General features: G+C 35.2%; 1 protein-coding gene across 1 annotated transcript; it reads right to left on the reverse strand.

The window, feature by feature from the left end:
* Positions 1 to 4,596: 4,596 nt before the first annotated feature.
* On the reverse strand, positions 4,597 to 5,517 carry LOC101691879 (olfactory receptor 2AK2-like). The gene has a single exon (XM_004780634.1). It carries the CDS (start codon positions 5,515 to 5,517, stop codon positions 4,597 to 4,599), a length of 921 nt encoding a protein of 306 aa, XP_004780691.1.
* Between the last annotated feature and the right edge of the window lie 11,850 nt (positions 5,518 to 17,367).

A 17,367-nucleotide genomic window follows, 5' to 3' on the forward strand; every position in this document is an offset into this window, starting at 1 on the left:
GCCTTGTTCTTCTTCATAAAACCATCACTCTCAAAAGCAGGAAGTGTAAAAGGCTTTTCTAACACAGAGGAGGAAACAAGCCCAGACAATATTCCAAAATAGAAGAAGCATCTGAAAAAGAATGAAACAAGAAAAGATCACAGCCAGAGATATACCTAAAGGAGATATAAGTGATATGCCTGATGGAAAATTTAAAGCCACAAACATAAAAATGCTCTCTGGGGTTGAGGAAAGCATGGAAGTCATCAGGGACACAACTGTAGCAGAGATAAAAGAGTTAAAAAAGAAAAACAACCAATCAGGCTGAAATGAAAAATGCAACAACTTTGGTATGAAATTGATTGCATGTAACAACCACAAGAATGTAAGAACCAGAGGAATGAATAAGTGATATAGAAGAGAAGTTATGGAAAATATTGAGCACCAATGAAAGAGAGAAGAATGATGGCTCATGAGGGTAGTCTGAGGAACTCCGTGATTCCATAAAGCATTATAATACTTGTATCATAGGCATCATGGTAGTAGAGAAAGAAAAGGGGACAGAGGGATTATTTGAGGAAATTATATCTGACAACTTCCTTAATCTGGTGAAGGAAACAGAAACCCAAATCCAGGAGCACAGGCAACTCCCATCAAAATCACTAAAAAACACTAAGATCCATTGTAGTTAAATTTGCAAAATACAGTTTAAAAGAAAAAAAATTCTAAAAGGATGAAGACAAAAGAAGTTCCTAACCTACAGGGAAACAACAATATGGTTAGTCACAGATCTCTCCTCAGAAACCTGGCAAGCTGGAAGAGAGTGGCTTAATCTGTTTACTGTAGATAATGAGTAAAATCTGCAGCCAAGAATATTCTCCCCACCGACGCTATCATTCAGAATAGAAAGAGAGATAGAGATTCCCAAATAAAAATTAAAAGTTTGTGATAACTATACCTGCCCTGAAAGAAATACTAAAGGGGAAACTTTGAGTGGGAAGCAAAGACCAAAAGTGGCAATGACTAGAAAGGAGCAGAGAAAATATCCAGAAATAATAACATAACAGTAGTAAAATGACATGAAATACATATCTATCAAAAATTACTCTGAATATAGAGGCACCCGGGTGGCTCATGGGTTAAGCCTCTGCCTTAAGCTCAGTTCATGATCTCAGGGTCCTGGGATCGGGGCCTGCATCAGGCTCTCTGCTCAGGGGGGAATCTGCTTACCCCTCTCTCTCGCTGACTGGCTCTCTGCCTACTTGTGATTTCTGTCTGTCAAATGAATAAATAAAACCTCAAAAAATTACTCTTAATATAAATGGATTAAGCACTCCAATCAAAACACACAGGATTTCAGAATGGGTTTAAAAAGGAGACTTATCCGTAGTTGGCCTACAAAGGACTCATTTTAGACCTAAAAAAAAACACCTGCAGATTGAATGTATGGGGGGGAGAGATCCATCATGCAAATGGACATTAAAAAAACAGACTGAATAGCAATACTTATATTAGATAAATCAGATATTAAAACAAAGACTGTAACAAGAGATGAAGAAGGGTGCTATATCAACTAAGCAGACTATCTAACAAGATCTTACAATTTTAAATATTTACGCCCTTAACGTGGGAGCACACAAATATATAAAACAATAACAGACATAAAGGAAATCATTGATAATGATAAAATAATAGTATGGGGCTTGCTTACCCCACTAATATCAATGGATAGATCTAAGGAGAAAATTAACAAGGAAATAATGGCTTTGGATGACAAGCTGGGCTAGGTGGACTTAAAAGATACATTAAAAACATTTCATTTCACAACAGCAGAATACTCTTTCTTGCTTTCTCTCTCTTCATTTTAAATATTTTATTTATTTTTTTGACAGAGAGAAAGACAGCAAAAGAGAACATAAGCAGAGGCAGTGGGAGAGGGAGTAGCAGTCTTCCCACTGAACAGGGAGTCCCATAAAATGCTTAATCCCAGGGCCCTGGGATCATGACCTCAGCTGAAGGCAGACATTTAATGACTGAGCCACTGAGGTGCCCCTACAGATTCTTTTTAAGTGCACATGGGACATTCTCCAGAAAAGATCACACACTAGGTCACAAATCAGGTCTTAAGAGACACAAAGAGATTGCAATCAGATCATGTATATTTACTTATCACAATTCTATGAAATTTGAAGTCAATCACAAAAAAAAAAAATTGAAAAGCACAAAATATGGAGTTTTAAGAACATCCTACTAAAATATGAATGGGTTGTCCAAGAAATCAAAGAAGAAACTAAAAAAAATACACGGAAAAATAAAAATGAAAATATTATGGTCAAAAGCCACTGGAATGCAGCAAAAGTAGTCCTAGTGGGGAAATGTGTAGTAATACAGGGCTATGACAAGTAGCAAAAAAAAAAAATCTCAAATAACCTAACCTTACACCTAAAGAAACTAGAAATGAAAAAAGAAAAATCCTTAAGCCATCATAAAAGAGAAATACTAATGATTACAACAAAAAATAAATGGTATAGAAACTAAAACAAACAAACAAACAAAACAAAAAACCAAAACCAAAAACAACAACAACAACAACAAAAAACAGACTAGAACAGATAAATAAAACCAGGAGGTTGTTCTTTGAAAAACTTAAAAAAAATGAATAAATCACCACTAGAATTATCAAAGAGCAGAGAAAAAGAGAATACAGAAATAAATAAAATCACAAATGAGACAGGAGAAATAACAACACCAGAGAAATACAAATAATTATAGGAAAATATTGCACAGAAAGATTATGCCAAAAAATTTAGAAAAATGGAAGAAATGCATAAATTTCTAGAAATATATGAACTACCAAAAATTTATATAGGGAAAAAAAATAGAAAACATGAACAGACCTATGTTTGGCAAAGAAATTCTTTTGGCAAAGAAAAGAAATAAAAAAGAAAAATTCCCCCCCAAAAGATAATATATATTCTCTCAAACTATTAAAAAATAGAAATGGAAGGAAAAATTCCATGCTCATTCTACAAATCCAGAATTACCACAATTCCAAAACCAGAGAATGATTCCACCAAAGATAACTGCAGGCCAACATCTTTGACAAATATGGATGCAAAAATGCTCAGAAAATATTAGCCAATTGAATCTGACAGTACATTAAAGAATCATTTATCCTGATCAAGTGGCATTAATTCCTTTGTTGCAAGGGTGATTCAATATCCACAAATCAGTCAATGAGATAGACCACAATAATAAAAATAGGGATAAGAACCATACGATCATCCTAATAGATGCAGAAAAAAAAATTAACAAAGTACAGTATTCATTCATGATAAAAATCCTCAACAAAGTAAGTTTCCAAAGATCACACTTCAACATAATAAAGGCTGTATATGAAAAACCCACAGCTAGTATCATCTTCAATAGGGAAACACTGAGAGGTTTTCCTCTATGATCAGGAGCAAGACAGGGATGTCTATTGTTAACGCTGTTATTTAACACAGTACTGGCTCTGTTACTACTCATTTCCTAGAGCCCACCAACTTAGTCCTTCATTTTCTTCATCCTGTTAGTCACATTCCCTCTTCAAAATGTTTCATTTACTCTTTTCTACATCAAGAACATTCTCTATGACATACCCATTTTAATTATTTCTTCATCTCAGTTAAATTTTCACCAAGTATCACTCTCATAGTTTTCTCTATTGGACTATTTTATATAAAATTACAAAACTCTCTGGCTTAGCCCTTTCCCATATCCAGCATTTTTTCTATTAGTTACTACATTTGACATAATCTAAACTATTTGCATTTATTTTATTAATTTTATATCTCCCTGTATTGAAATGCAAACCTGATGAGTTCAAAGATTTCTGTTGGTTCTTATCTTTTTTTACTTCCGTATCAAAAATGCCTGTAGCAGTTACACACACATGAAGTAATAAATCAGTTTTGAGTGTACATATGAATGAATGAATGAATGAATGAAGTACTCTTTCTACATAAGATTTTTTTGCATTGATCCTTTATTATTTATTTTTAAAAAGATTTTTATTTATTTATTTGACACAGAGAGATCACAAGTAGGCAGAGAGGCAGGCAGAGAGAGACAGAGAAGGAACAGATTCCCTGCTAAGCAGAGAGCCCAATGCGGGACTTGATCCCAGGACCCTGAGATCATGACGTGAGACGAAGGCAGAGGCTTAACCCACTGAACAAACCAGGCGCCCTTTGCATTGATCCTTTTAATGTTACATGTTTGAATAGGTTATATTTTCTTTTCATTGCATTTCAGATACTAAGGAACACACTGAAAAATAGTCATGAGACACAAACATTGAGTTGATGATCATGAAATCTATAGTTTCAGAAGCTAGATAATGTTGACAACAGCACCATTTTTCCTGCTTCCAGATTGGAAATTTATCCAGTTTCAATACATATAATTAACCCATTCTGAATACATCAGGGATCAATAAATTTATCAATTTATTTATTTTTAAAATATTTTTCAGGGTTTTAATGCTCCAAAGCAGTATCCAGGCAAAGTAATCTATGTTGTTCGATCTCAATCAATAAGGGGTTCCCAATGTGACATTTCATATGCAAATATCCATTATGACAACAATCTTCTCATGGCCCCAATAACGTCCTTATTCCTTAGGCTATAGATAAAAGGGTTCAAAAGGGGTGTGATAATGGTGTAAAACACTGCCACTGCCTTATCTTGCTCTGGAGAATGCAAGGAGTGTGGTCTTGTATAGGTGGAGAGACCAGTCACATAGAATAGGCTTGCCACAATCAGGTGAGAGGAGCAAGTGGAAACAGCTCTTGTCTGTCCTTTGCCTGAGCTCATCTGAAAAACGACAGAAAGTACACATGCATAGGATGCTAGAATGGCCATGAATGGTAGCAGCAGAATAATAAGAGAACTCAGAATGACTGTATACTCATACATGGAAGTGTTCTGGCACACCAGTTGTAATAGAGACGGAAGTTCACAGAAAAAGTGGTTGATGAGCCGTGATCTGCAAAATGGAAGGTGAAATACATACAATGTGTGTATTAAAGCATTGATAGAACCACTGGTCCATGCACATGTAACCATGAACCAACAGATCTTCTTGCTCATGAGTATGGGATAGTGTAAAGGGTGACAGATGGCTACATATCGGTCATAAGACATGAAACCAAGAAGAAGGGCTTCAGTCCCACCAAGGACCATGAACAAAAATGTTTGAATCACACAGCCTAAAAAAGTAATGGTCTTACTATTTGACAGAAAGTTAGTGGTCATCTTGGGCACTGTGGTGGAAATGTTCATTATATCCATGAAGGAGAGTTGACTGAGTAGAAAGTACATTGGAGTGTGGAGTCTGGTGTCCAGTCGAATGAGAAGAATCAGTATGATATTCCCCATCAGAGCCACTGCAAAGATAATTACAATGGCAATAAAGAGGAAAGCATCCTTTTGACCAAACTGGAAAAGACCAGAGAGTATAAAATCTGTTTCAGCACTTTGATTTCCTGTCTTCATAGTTTGATTCCCAATATCAGAGCAGATATTATCTAAAGATTCCATGCAAAGAGAAGGACTGCCCTTTAATAAAAAAGGAAAGATTATTAAATGAGTTGAATTGCATCCAGACCATTTCCTCAGCCAAGTAAAGTATCTAGATGGTACATTACTTTGATTTTCTACCCAAAATGAATAGAAAACAAAATTATCTTAATTTGGTAACTTTCAGATAACAAACTCCTTATGATCAGAAATAAATCAAAGTTTTTACACACAGGGTGACTTTTAGAGAATTTCTTACTCACTTTTCTTAGCTCCTTTTTAAAATTTAAATTCAGTTAATTATCATACAATGTATTAGTTGTTTCAGGGGTACAGATCTGTGATTAATCAGTCTTATATAGTACCCAGTAATTGTTACAACACATACTCTCCTCAAGCTCTATATTTTTTGATAATCAAATACATTAATCACACTTCATATACCAATTAATTTATGACAGTACTAAACACACTGTAAATTTCCATCCAGTTTGAAAAATACATATTTTCTTCTCTTTTTTCCTGTCGTTAAGTCCAGAATATATGGGTATTTCTAAAGCATATACAAAGTTATCTATTCAGTTTTATTTTTCTTTTTCTGCACCTCTGATTCCAAAAGGTAATAATATGGTAAGCGTTAAAAAGATTAAATTCTGTAAAACTCTTCCATAAAGCTCAAGAAATTAATTTTAGTTTCTTCCACAGTAATGTATTATAAATAATAAAAAATTTTTTCACTCAATAAAAGAGGAAAATAAGACAAAAGCATGTGTTAAGATGAGAATCACCTGAAAGGTATCCTGCATCTACTTTCCTCCAAAATGAAATTCTCTAACACCCAGACTCCACTTCCAACAACCAAAAACGCTTTTCAGGAATGGATGAAATTCCACATGTGAAGTTACACTCCATGTAATTTTTCAAAATTTTGCAAATTTTTCAAATTACATTAACATAAAATAAATACATTAAAGCCTGACAACTCTTATATTATGTTCACCAATATAATTTAAAAATTACAATTCCCAATATTAAAACAACTCTATCAGGTAGCTCTGATGACTTAAGTAACAACTTTCAAAGCACCAATGGTCAGAATCGCCAAACTTTGGGAAGAGCCAAGATGCCCTTCAACATCTTAAAATTTCAACATAAAGTAGGAAATTTAAAATAGCATCATCTTTAAGTTTGTTTTACACCCAAACTGGAAACTTGACAGGAGAAGGGAAGCAAAATTAAAGAGTGTGTTTATCATAGTTGAATTCAGAACAAGCTTAATATTATTAGGTCCATAAACTGAAAGTCAGAAATTTCTACCTAAACAATTTTATAAAATAAGTAATTCTATCTACCGTTATTTTCATACTAATAAAAACCTCATGATTCTTACAGTCCACACATATTTTTATTGGCATTTTCCACACTTTCCTTGAATTTTGAATTCTGCTTTGATTAAAATTTTTAGTGTAAATTTTATTTTAAGTAAAGGAATTAGGTAACTCATAGGAGATATACATTAAAACAATGAGTAGAAATGGAAGCCATACATTTAGAAAATGTGTTATCGCCTTCATATTTTCAGTCAGTAAGAAGATAAGTATGAAGACAGATTTTTTCAAAATATAACTACTAATTATAATCATGACCTGTACAGAACCATAAAATGTACAAGAAATTTAATTGAGTCACATTAAATTTTCACCATGTATTTTTTTATTTCCTGAAATACTTTACTTCTTTTTCATAGTTCAATTATTTCAAAAATGTCGCATATAAATTTATGCTAAACATAATGTAAAATGTTAGAGCTTCAAGAAGAAAGAAAAAAAAATATAGCCCCTTCAAAGTCATACTCTTTAAGTAAGTGGTATACAGTGCTACCAGACTATGGTCCTATCTCATTGCATCAAAATATCCTTCATCTCCTTTGTCCATTAAGCCTGGGATGATTCAAGTTCAGTATAAGACCAAACAAATCTCAGATACTTACCTCTTGTTTAGTAATATGTTGATAACATAGCCAACTCAAAAATAGTCCCATTGAGAAAGTCTGCATGTGAGATGCATAATAGAATTCACACTGCATAAACTTCAAAATGAAATGCATTACTTTAAATAGTATGTCTGATACTAATTGCATATTTTCCTTTTCTATATAGGTTGTATTAAACTCATCAAGGCACACCAAATTCTTTTCACTTACCTCAGAGAACTCAGCAGATTAAACACTCGTTTGACAGTTGAGTGACTGATACTATGAAGATTTTTTTCTCTCCACCAAGTCATGTCTTTGAAACTAAAGAAAAAAATATTTCCTTAAAATCGTACATTTTCTCCTGGATGAACAAACAAATTTTTCTTTACTTTTATAAAATAATCTAAAGGTCATTTCTTTTGAAATATATACCCTCATGTGGAGCTGTGTCTCATTCTTCTAGAATTTTGTTTTTAAAGTTAAGCATTAAAAAAGAATGAAAGATGTGTGTGCAATAGTGTATATAGGAAGGATCCCTAAAACCTATGTGAGGGTTGCAATCACAGCAATTGAAAGAAAGAAAGAAAGGAAGACAGAAAGAAAGAAAAAGGAATTTTAGTAAAACTACATGATTTGTATGAAAAATATGGTAAAGGTAGGAAATGTAGTAATGTATGTAAAATGTAGTAATGTAGTAAAACTACATTATATATATTTTATATATTATATATGTATTATATGTAATATGTAGTTACACAGGCAGAAAAAAATATACTTTGAATAACCAAGCTATTTAGTGTGACTCATCTGAAAAACAGCAAAAAAAAAAGTGATTCGGAGAGAAATTCAAATATATTTCATACTTAAGTCTCTAATTTGAAACTTACTTTAGGAACTGTTAATGTACCCTAAGTCTATACAATTTTATTTTATTTTTTGCCATAGGAAAAAAAACTTTGATCATTTAGCATAATAAATTTAGTAGAAAAAATAACTTAAATACACACAGACATTTGGCTCCCTTTATGTAAGATTTTTAACCTCTTAAGGAAAATGGACTAACTGCCTAATGATGGTGGAAACTCATTTTGATTTCAACAGCCCTTTTGGGAAAACTTGGTCTCTAGTCCACAATTAAGCACATACTACCCATTCCATTTTTTGCTTCATTAGAGCTGATGTCAGTGCTCCAAAAGAAAAAGAAGAAAAAAAAAGATAAGACTTAGCCAAATATTTTCATATATTTGTAAAAATGAAAAACAATGACATTGCCAGTCCTATCTGATAGTGTTTTAAAAAGTATTAATTAACTTAATTTTGCCTTCAGAATATACACATGGATTTGAACTCTGCATTCTCTTTTTTTTAAAGATTTTATCTATTTATTTGACAGACAGAGATCACAAGTAGGCAGAGAGGCAGGCAGAGAGAGAGAAGGAAGCAGGCTCCCCGCCGAGCAGAGAGACCAATGTGGGGCTCGATCCCAGGACCCCAGGATCATGACATGAGCCAAAGGCAGAGGCCTTAACCCACTGAGCCACCCAGGCACCCTGAACTCTGCATTATTTTTAAAGAAAGATTTTATTTATTTGTTTCAGAGAGGAAGCAACTGAGAGAGAGAAAAAGCATTAGCAGTTGGGGAGAGACAGAGAGAGCAGGAGAAGCATACTCCCCACAGAGCAGGGAACCCAATGTGGGGCTACATCACAGGACCCAGTGATCATGACCTGAGCCAAAGGCAGATGCTTAGTCAACTGAGCCACCCAGGTGTCCCAAATTCTACATTATTAATAACTAACTGATATAGAGTTGGATTTTTTGTGTGTAAAAATAGGTAAGAATTTCTAAGGATTTACATGACATAAGAAATATTACCTGTTAACTAGTGCTTTTTCTTTCTTTCTTTCTTTCTTTTTTTTTTTTTGATACAGAAATCTTAAGAATATAGGCTTGCTTACAGAATTAGGATTAGGTTTTTTAAAGTTCTTAAGGTGCTATTTGTGCCCATGTTCAGAGACAGAAATTTAAATAATAGCAAGATAGTCACTTAATATTTTTGCTATGCCAATAATAGTTAATTGTCAGAAATTAAAATGAGGTTGGATTTTAACTAGTCAATCTCCTTAACTAATTTTATGGGATAATATATGGCAACACCTGTGCTCAGATTTGAGACATACAAGAAAAACTAATAGAAAAGAGAATCATGGGAATGTGGCAGAATAGTAGGGGTCCCTGCATTTCATCTGGTCCCCAGAATTCAGCCTGATAGTTATCAAACCATTCTGAACATCAGCGAATACAACCTGAGATCTAAGAAAAGAATTGCTGCAATTCTAGAAATGGAAAAGCAACCACTTTTTGCAGAAAGGTGGGAGATGCAGAAAAGTGAGTATGAGCGGATATATTGGAAGATAAACTTTAGGGGGAGCGAGCCTCCATAAGCTGACTACTGGAAAGTGATATCATCGGAGAGTGCAAAATTGGAACTTTTAGAAATCTGCTCTGGTAAGGGATGTCCCAGCCGGAAAGGTTCTTAGGTGCCAATGTGGGGCAGAATCCTAGGGAGAACTGTGTGATCTCTGGATCCCTTGGGTCAAAGAAAGAATGGAGTTCCTGAGTGTGCCAGAGTTCCCAGGCATTGGAGTAGGGAACCTGGTTGCAATTAGCAAGGCCAGAAGTGGGCTTTTAGCTCAGTGATGCCATAAACCATGAACCAGTGCAGGATTGGTCAACTACTCTCCTAGCAGGAGCCCAGCAAGTGGCAGAATCATAGTGAGAACCTCTTCATTCCCTAGGAAGGAGGTGCAGATGTGTTCCTCAAGGGTCTTCAGAATTTGGAGACTCAAATTGGGGTTATGTGTCTCAGATAAAAATGCTTTTTCACAGGCTGAGTGAACAAAGAATGAAGACAGAAACAAGGGAGACAAAAGTAACTGACTGCTTTTCCCTGAGGACACACAAAGACTGGGTGTGTGATACTTCAGCTCCAGGTCTGGAGATGAGGGAGCCACCATTTGTATTATCATCTTCTAAAGCAGTGCTGAATGCCTTCAGGGAACAAAAGGCACTTAGAGCAACACAGAGCCACTTACACTGAGCCTGGGCCTCTGGCAAGGACAGTGCAACTGCAGCTAGGAAAGGCACCTGAGAATCAGTGAAACAGGTCTGACTCCAGGAAAAAGCCCTGAAAATCAGTGCAACAGTCCTAACTCCAGAAGACCAAAAAGATCGTCAGGTGAATACCAAGTTTATAGACCACTCAGGATTGAGAAACTCCTGTGCTAGGGGAAAATAGTGTATAGAATTTGGGGTTTCTTCTAGTGATTCTTTAGCCTTTCAGTTTAAAATATCATTTTCCTTTTTCTCCTCTTTTATTTTTTCCACTTTCAAATAATTTCTAATTCTATTGACTTTTTTTTTAAAGATTTTATTTATTTATTTGACAGAGAGAAATCACAAGTAGACAGAGAGGCAGGCAGAGAGAGAGAGGGAAGCAGGCTCCCTGCTGAGCAGAGAGCCCGATGCGGGACTTGATCCCAGGACCCCGAAGGCAGCTTAACCCACTGAGCCACCCAGGCGTCCCTCTATTGACTTTTTTAAAGTATTTTTTTAATTTTCATTTTTACATTTACATTTTATATATTTTTAAATATTTGGCAGCCTTTTATTGTATTCAATTTTATTTTTGAATGTCTCTATCTATAGCCAAATACATGTAAGATTTTCTTTCTTAACAATTTTGAGATATAGTGTCTTCTAACAAATGGAACAAAATACACTCAGGAGCTGGGGTATCATATCTTCTGTCCACCTGTTTTATTATATTATCCCTTTTTTCCTTTTCTTTTTCTTTTTTGGTTCCTGATCTCTTCTGATTTGTGTAGTGTATATTTCAGTGGAGTCATGGTTCTTATTCTTGTATTCTGCTTTCTTGTTCTTCTATTCTTCTCTGAACAAAATAAAAGGATGGAAAAGTTCCCAGAAAAAAAAGAGCAAAGGCAGTGATAATTGCCAGAGACTTAATAATTATGGCTATTACTAAAATTTCCAAGTTAGAATTCAGAATAATGATTATAAAGATACTAGCTGGACTTGAAAAAAGCATAGGAATCTCTAAAGAATCCTTTAATGGAGAAATAAAAGAACTAAGACCTACTCAGGTAAAACTAAAAGAGGGTTTTCCTGATATTCAATAACAATGGAGGAACTTCCTGCTAGGATAATGAAACAGAAATGAGATTTAGTGATATAGAAGATAAAATGAGGGGGGACAAAGGAACTGAGAGAAACAAATACTGGTTCATAGGAGGATTTGAAAGATCAGCAACATCATAAGAAAAATCAATATATAATAATTGGGTTCCTGGAGGAAGAGGAAAGAGAGAGGAACAGAAGATACATTTGAACAAATAATAGCTGAGAACTTCCCTTATCTGGGGAAGGAAACAGGCATTAAGCTCCAGGAGGCACAATAGAACCCCCCTTCAAATCAATAAAAATAGATAAACATCCTGCCTTATAATAGCAAAGTTTGCAAATTTCAGAGACAAAAAGAAAATCCTGGAAAGAGCTTGGGAAAGAGGCCCTTAATCTATAGGGGTAAGAACATTAGACATGGCAGAAGGCCTAACCACAGATACCCAGTCAGAGAGGACTGGCATGATATATTCAGGGTGCTAAATGAGAAAAACATGCAACCAACAGTACTTTACCCAGCAAGGATAACTTACAGAAAAGAAGGAGAGATCTAAAGAGCTTTCAGGAAAAACAGAAACTAATTAACTAAATAATGATCAATAAACCTGCCCTGCAAGAAATATAAAAGGAGTTCCTTTAAGCAAAAACAGAGCCCAAAATTAACATAGACCAGAAACGAACAGTGATAATGGAATTTATACTTAATACAATGCACGAAATTCATATATTTCAATATTTATTCTGAATGTAAATGGGCTAAATGCTCCAATCAAGAGACACAGGGTATCATACTGGATTAAAAGCAAAACAAAACAAACCAAAACAACAGCAACAACAAAAAAAACCCTGTCCATTTACTGTCTACCAGAGTATCATTTTAAACCCAAAGACACCTCCAGATTGAAAGTGAGTGGATAACCATTTATCATACTAATGGACATCAAAAGAAAGCTGGGATAGCAATCCTTATAACAGAAAAATTAGATTTTAAAACAAAGCCTGTAATAAGAAATGATGTGGGACATGGCATCATACTTAAAGGAACTATCCAAGAAGATATAACAATTCTAAATACACTCCTAACTTGGGAACAGCCAATTATATCAGCCAATTGATAACCAAATTAAAGAAAAACATTGATAATGACACAGTGATAGCAAAAGACTTTAAAAGCCTGCTGACAGCAATGGGCAGGTTATCTAAGCAGAAAATCAACAAGGAAACAAGTACTTAGAATGAAATAGTGGGTGAGATGGACTTCACAGATATATATGGAACATTCTATCCTAAAAGCAACAGAATGCACATTCTTCTCAAGTGCACATGGAATATTCCCCAGAAAAGGTCACATACAGGGTCATAAATCAAGTCTCAACCAGTACCAAAATATTGGGATTGTTCCCTGCATGTTTTCAGAGCACAATGCTTTGAAACTGGAACTCAATCAGAAGATGAGATGTGGAAGGAACTCAAATACTTGAAGGCTAAAGAGAATTCTACTACAGAAAAGAGTATACATTGGGGAAAAAAAAAGTCTCTTCCACAAATGGCTTTAGGAAAACTGCAGAGCCACATGCAGGAAAACATTCTCTTTCACCATACACAAAGATAAACTCAAAATGGATGAAAGACCTCAATGTGATTCAGGAATCCATCAAAATCCTAGAAGAGAACACAGGTAGCAACTTGCTCTACTTCATCCAAGAAACTTATTGCAAGACATGTTTCTAAAGGCAAGGGAAACAAAAGCAAAAATGAACTATAGGATGTTTTCAAGATTAAGTGCTTCTGGACAATAAAGGAAATAGTCAACAAAATTAAAGGGTAAGGCACAGAATGGGAGAAAATATTTGCAAATGACATGACAGATAAAGGGCTTATATCCAAGATCTATAAAGCACTTATCCATCTCAACACCAAAAAAACAGTCCAGTCAAGAAATGGGCAGAACACATTAAATGGGCAGAAGACATGGGCAGAAGACACACTTCTCCAAAGAAGACATGCGTATGGGCAGCAAACACATAAAAAAAAAGCCCCAACATCACTAGAAGTCAGGAAAATACAAACAAAAACCACAATGAGATACCATATTATACCAGTCAGAAAGCTAAAATTAACAAGACTGGGAACTACATTACATAGCTGAGGATATCAGAAAAAGGGAACTTTCTTGCACTGTTGGAGGGAATAGAAGCTGGTGCAGCCATTCTGGAAAACAGTTTGGAAGTTCCTCAAGGTTTTAAAAATAGAGCTATCCTATGACCCAACAATTACACTACTAGGCATTTATTCCAAATATAGAAATGCAGTGTTCCAAAGGAAGAATTCCGGTTTTTTTGGTAGCAATGTCTAACATAGCCCAACTCCAGAAAGAGCCAGATGTCCATTGACATAGAAATGAAAAAAGAAGAAAAATAACTCTCTCTCTCTCTCTATATATATATGAATATTACTCAGCCATCAGATCAGAAAGTATGAAATCTTATCATTTACATCAATGAGGATGGAAATGGAAGGTAGAAAACGGAGTGAAATAAGAGGATCAGAGAAAGAAAATTATATGGATTCACTCATATGATGAATATAAGAAACAACACAGAAGATCATAGGGGAAGGGAGGGAAAACTGAATGAGAAAAAAATCTGAGCGGGAGACAAACCATTAGAAACTCTCAACTATAGGAAACAACCTGAGGTTGCTGGAGTGGAAGTGGGTGGAGTTTGGGAAGCTGGGGGATGGGTTATAAGGAGGGCACATGATGTGATGAGCACTGGGACTTATATGCAACCAATGAATTATTGAACTCTATTTCAGAAACCATTGATGTTTTATATGTTGGCTAACTGAATTTAAACTCAAAAAAGGAAAAGAGAATCACAATAACTAGAAAGTCAAGGTAAGTTAGTTTAGAGCTCAAAGAAAATATACACTTATGTAATTTAACCTTTGCCATGTTTGAATATAAAGTATTTTAGAGGGTTCCTACTACAGTGAGTACATATATCCTATTTTTATTTCTTCTAGTTATTCAACATGCAACACTTAGTTAAAAACATTGACTCTCACTTTTTATTTTTTATTATTATGTTATTATTATTCTGTTAACCAATATGCAGTATATCACACGTTTTTGTTATACTGTTCAATTCATTAATTGTGTATGAAAACCAAGGATCACCACAAGAGATGTCCTCCTTAATATTCATGACCTGGTTACCACCACATCCCTCCATTCTGTAACCCTCAGTTTGTTTCCCAGAGTCCATAGTCTCTCATGGTTTAATTCCATTTCTTATTTTTTCCCTTTTAGTTTTCCTCCTTTCCCTTATGGTCCTCCACAAAATTTCCTCATGTTCCACATATGAGTGAAACTATATGACAATTATTTTTCTCTGTTTGACTTATTTCATTTAACACAATCCCCTCCAGTTCTGTCGGGTGATTCTGTAATTTCCATTGTATATGTGAAGTACATCCTCTTAATCCATTCATCTTTTGAAGATCATCTTGACTCCTTCCACAGTTTGGCTATTGTGGGCATTGCCTCTACGAACACTGGGGTGCATGTGCCTCTTCTTTTCACAAAATCTGTATCATTATGGTAACTATATACCAGTGCAATTACTTGGACTTAGGGTGGCTCCATTTTCAACGTCTTGAGGAATTTTCATATGTTTTCTAGGGTTGCCTGTAAGAGCTTGCATCACCACCAAGAGTGTTGAGGTTCTTCTTTTTCCACATCCTTACATTTGTTGTTTCCCTTTTTCTAAATTATTGCTAGTCTAAATTGTGTAAGTGGTATTTCATAGTGTTTTATATTTTTTAATTTTTAAAATTTTTATAAACATATAATATATATTTTTAATTTTTATTTTTTTAAATTTATTTTTTATTTATTTTCAGCAAAACAGTATTCATTATTTTTTCACCACACCCAGTGCTCCATGCAATCCATGCCCTCTATAATACCCCCACCTAGTACCCAAACCTCCCACCTCCCCGCCACTTCATACACATCAGATTGTTTTTCAGAGTCCACAGTCTCTCATGGTTTACCTCCCCTTCCAATTTCCCCCAACTCCCTTCTCCTCTCTAATTCCCCATGTCCTCCATGCTATTTGTTATGCTCCACAAATAGGTGAAACCATATGATAATTGACTGTCTCTGCTTGACTTATTTCACTCAGCATAATCTCTTCCAGTCCCGTCCATGTTGCTACAAAAGTTGGGTATTCATCCTTTCTGATGGAGGCATAATACTTTATAGTGTATATGGACCACATCTTCCTTATCCATTCATCCGTTGAAGGACATCTTGGTTCTTTCCACAGTTTGGTGACCGTGGCCATTGCTGCTATAAGCATTGGGGTACAGATGGCCATTCTTTTCACGACATCTGTATTTTTGGGGTAAATACCCAGGAGTGCAATGGCAGGGTCATAGGGAAGTTCTATTTTTAATTTCTTGAGGAATCTCCACACTGTTCTCCAAAGAGGCTGCACCAACTTGCATTCCCACAAACAGTGTAAGAGGTTTCCCCTTTCTCCACATCCCCTCCAACACATGTTATTTCATGTCTTGTTAATTATGGCCATTCTAACTGGTGTAAGGTGATATCTCAATGTGGTTTTAATTTGAATCTCCCTGAGGGCTAATGATGATGAACATTTTTATCATGTGTCTGATAGCCATTTGTATGTCTTCAATGGAGAAGTGTCTGTTCATATCTTCTGCCCATTTTTTGATAAGCTTGTCTGTTTTGTGTGTGTTGAGTTTGAGGAGTTCATTATAGATCCTGGATATCAACCTTTTGTCTGTACTGTCATTTGCAAATATCTTCTCCCATTCCAAGGGTTGCCTCTTTGTTTTCTTGACTGCTTCCTTTCCTGTGCGGAAGCTCTTGATTTTGATGAAGTCCCAAAAGTTCATCTTTGCTTTTGTTTCCTTTGCCTTTGGAGACATATCTTGAAAGAAGTAGCTGTGGCAGATATCACAGAGATTACTGCCTATGTTCTCTTCTAGGATTTTGATGGATTCCTGTCTCACATTGAGGTCTTTTATCCATTTTGAGTTTATCTTTGTGCACGGTGTAAGAGAATGGTCGAGTTTCTTTTACTTATTGCTGTCCAATTTTCCCAGCAACATTTATTGAAGAGACTGTCTTTTTTCCACTGTATATTTTTTCCTGTTTTGTCAAAGATTAATTGACCATAGAGTTGAACATTGATATCTGGGCTCTCTATTCTGTTCCACTGGCCTATGTGTCTGTTTTTATGCCAGTACCATGCTGTCTTGGGGACCACAGCTTTGTAATAAAGCTTGAAATCAGGTAATGTGATGCCCCCAGTTTTATTTTTGTTTTTCAACATTTCCTTAGCCATTCGGGGTCTCTTCTGATTCCACACAAATTTCTGGATTATTTGTTCCAGCTCTTTGAAGAATACTGGTGGAATTTTGATTGGAATGGCATTAAAAGTATAGATTGCTCTAGGCAGCATAGACATTTTAATAATGTTTATTCTTCCGATCCAAGAGCATGGAATGGACTTCCATCTATTTGTGTCTTCTTCAATTTCTTTCATGAGTGTTCTGTAGTTCCTCAAGTACAGATCCTTTACCTCTTTGGTTAGGTTTATTCCCAGGTATCT

This window comes from Mustela putorius, unplaced genomic scaffold (genome assembly GCF_011764305.1).
Source record: "Mustela putorius furo isolate JIRA1106 unplaced genomic scaffold, ASM1176430v1.1 tig00001009_pilon_pilon_pilon, whole genome shotgun sequence".
Lineage (NCBI taxonomy): Eukaryota > Metazoa > Chordata > Mammalia > Carnivora > Mustelidae > Mustela > Mustela putorius.

Bases quoted from the DNA above. Each gene is read 5' to 3' on its own strand.
- LOC101691879 (XM_004780634.1), bottom strand. From the start codon at position 5,517: ATGAAGACAGGAAATCAAAGTGCTGAAACAGATTTTATACTCTCTGGT.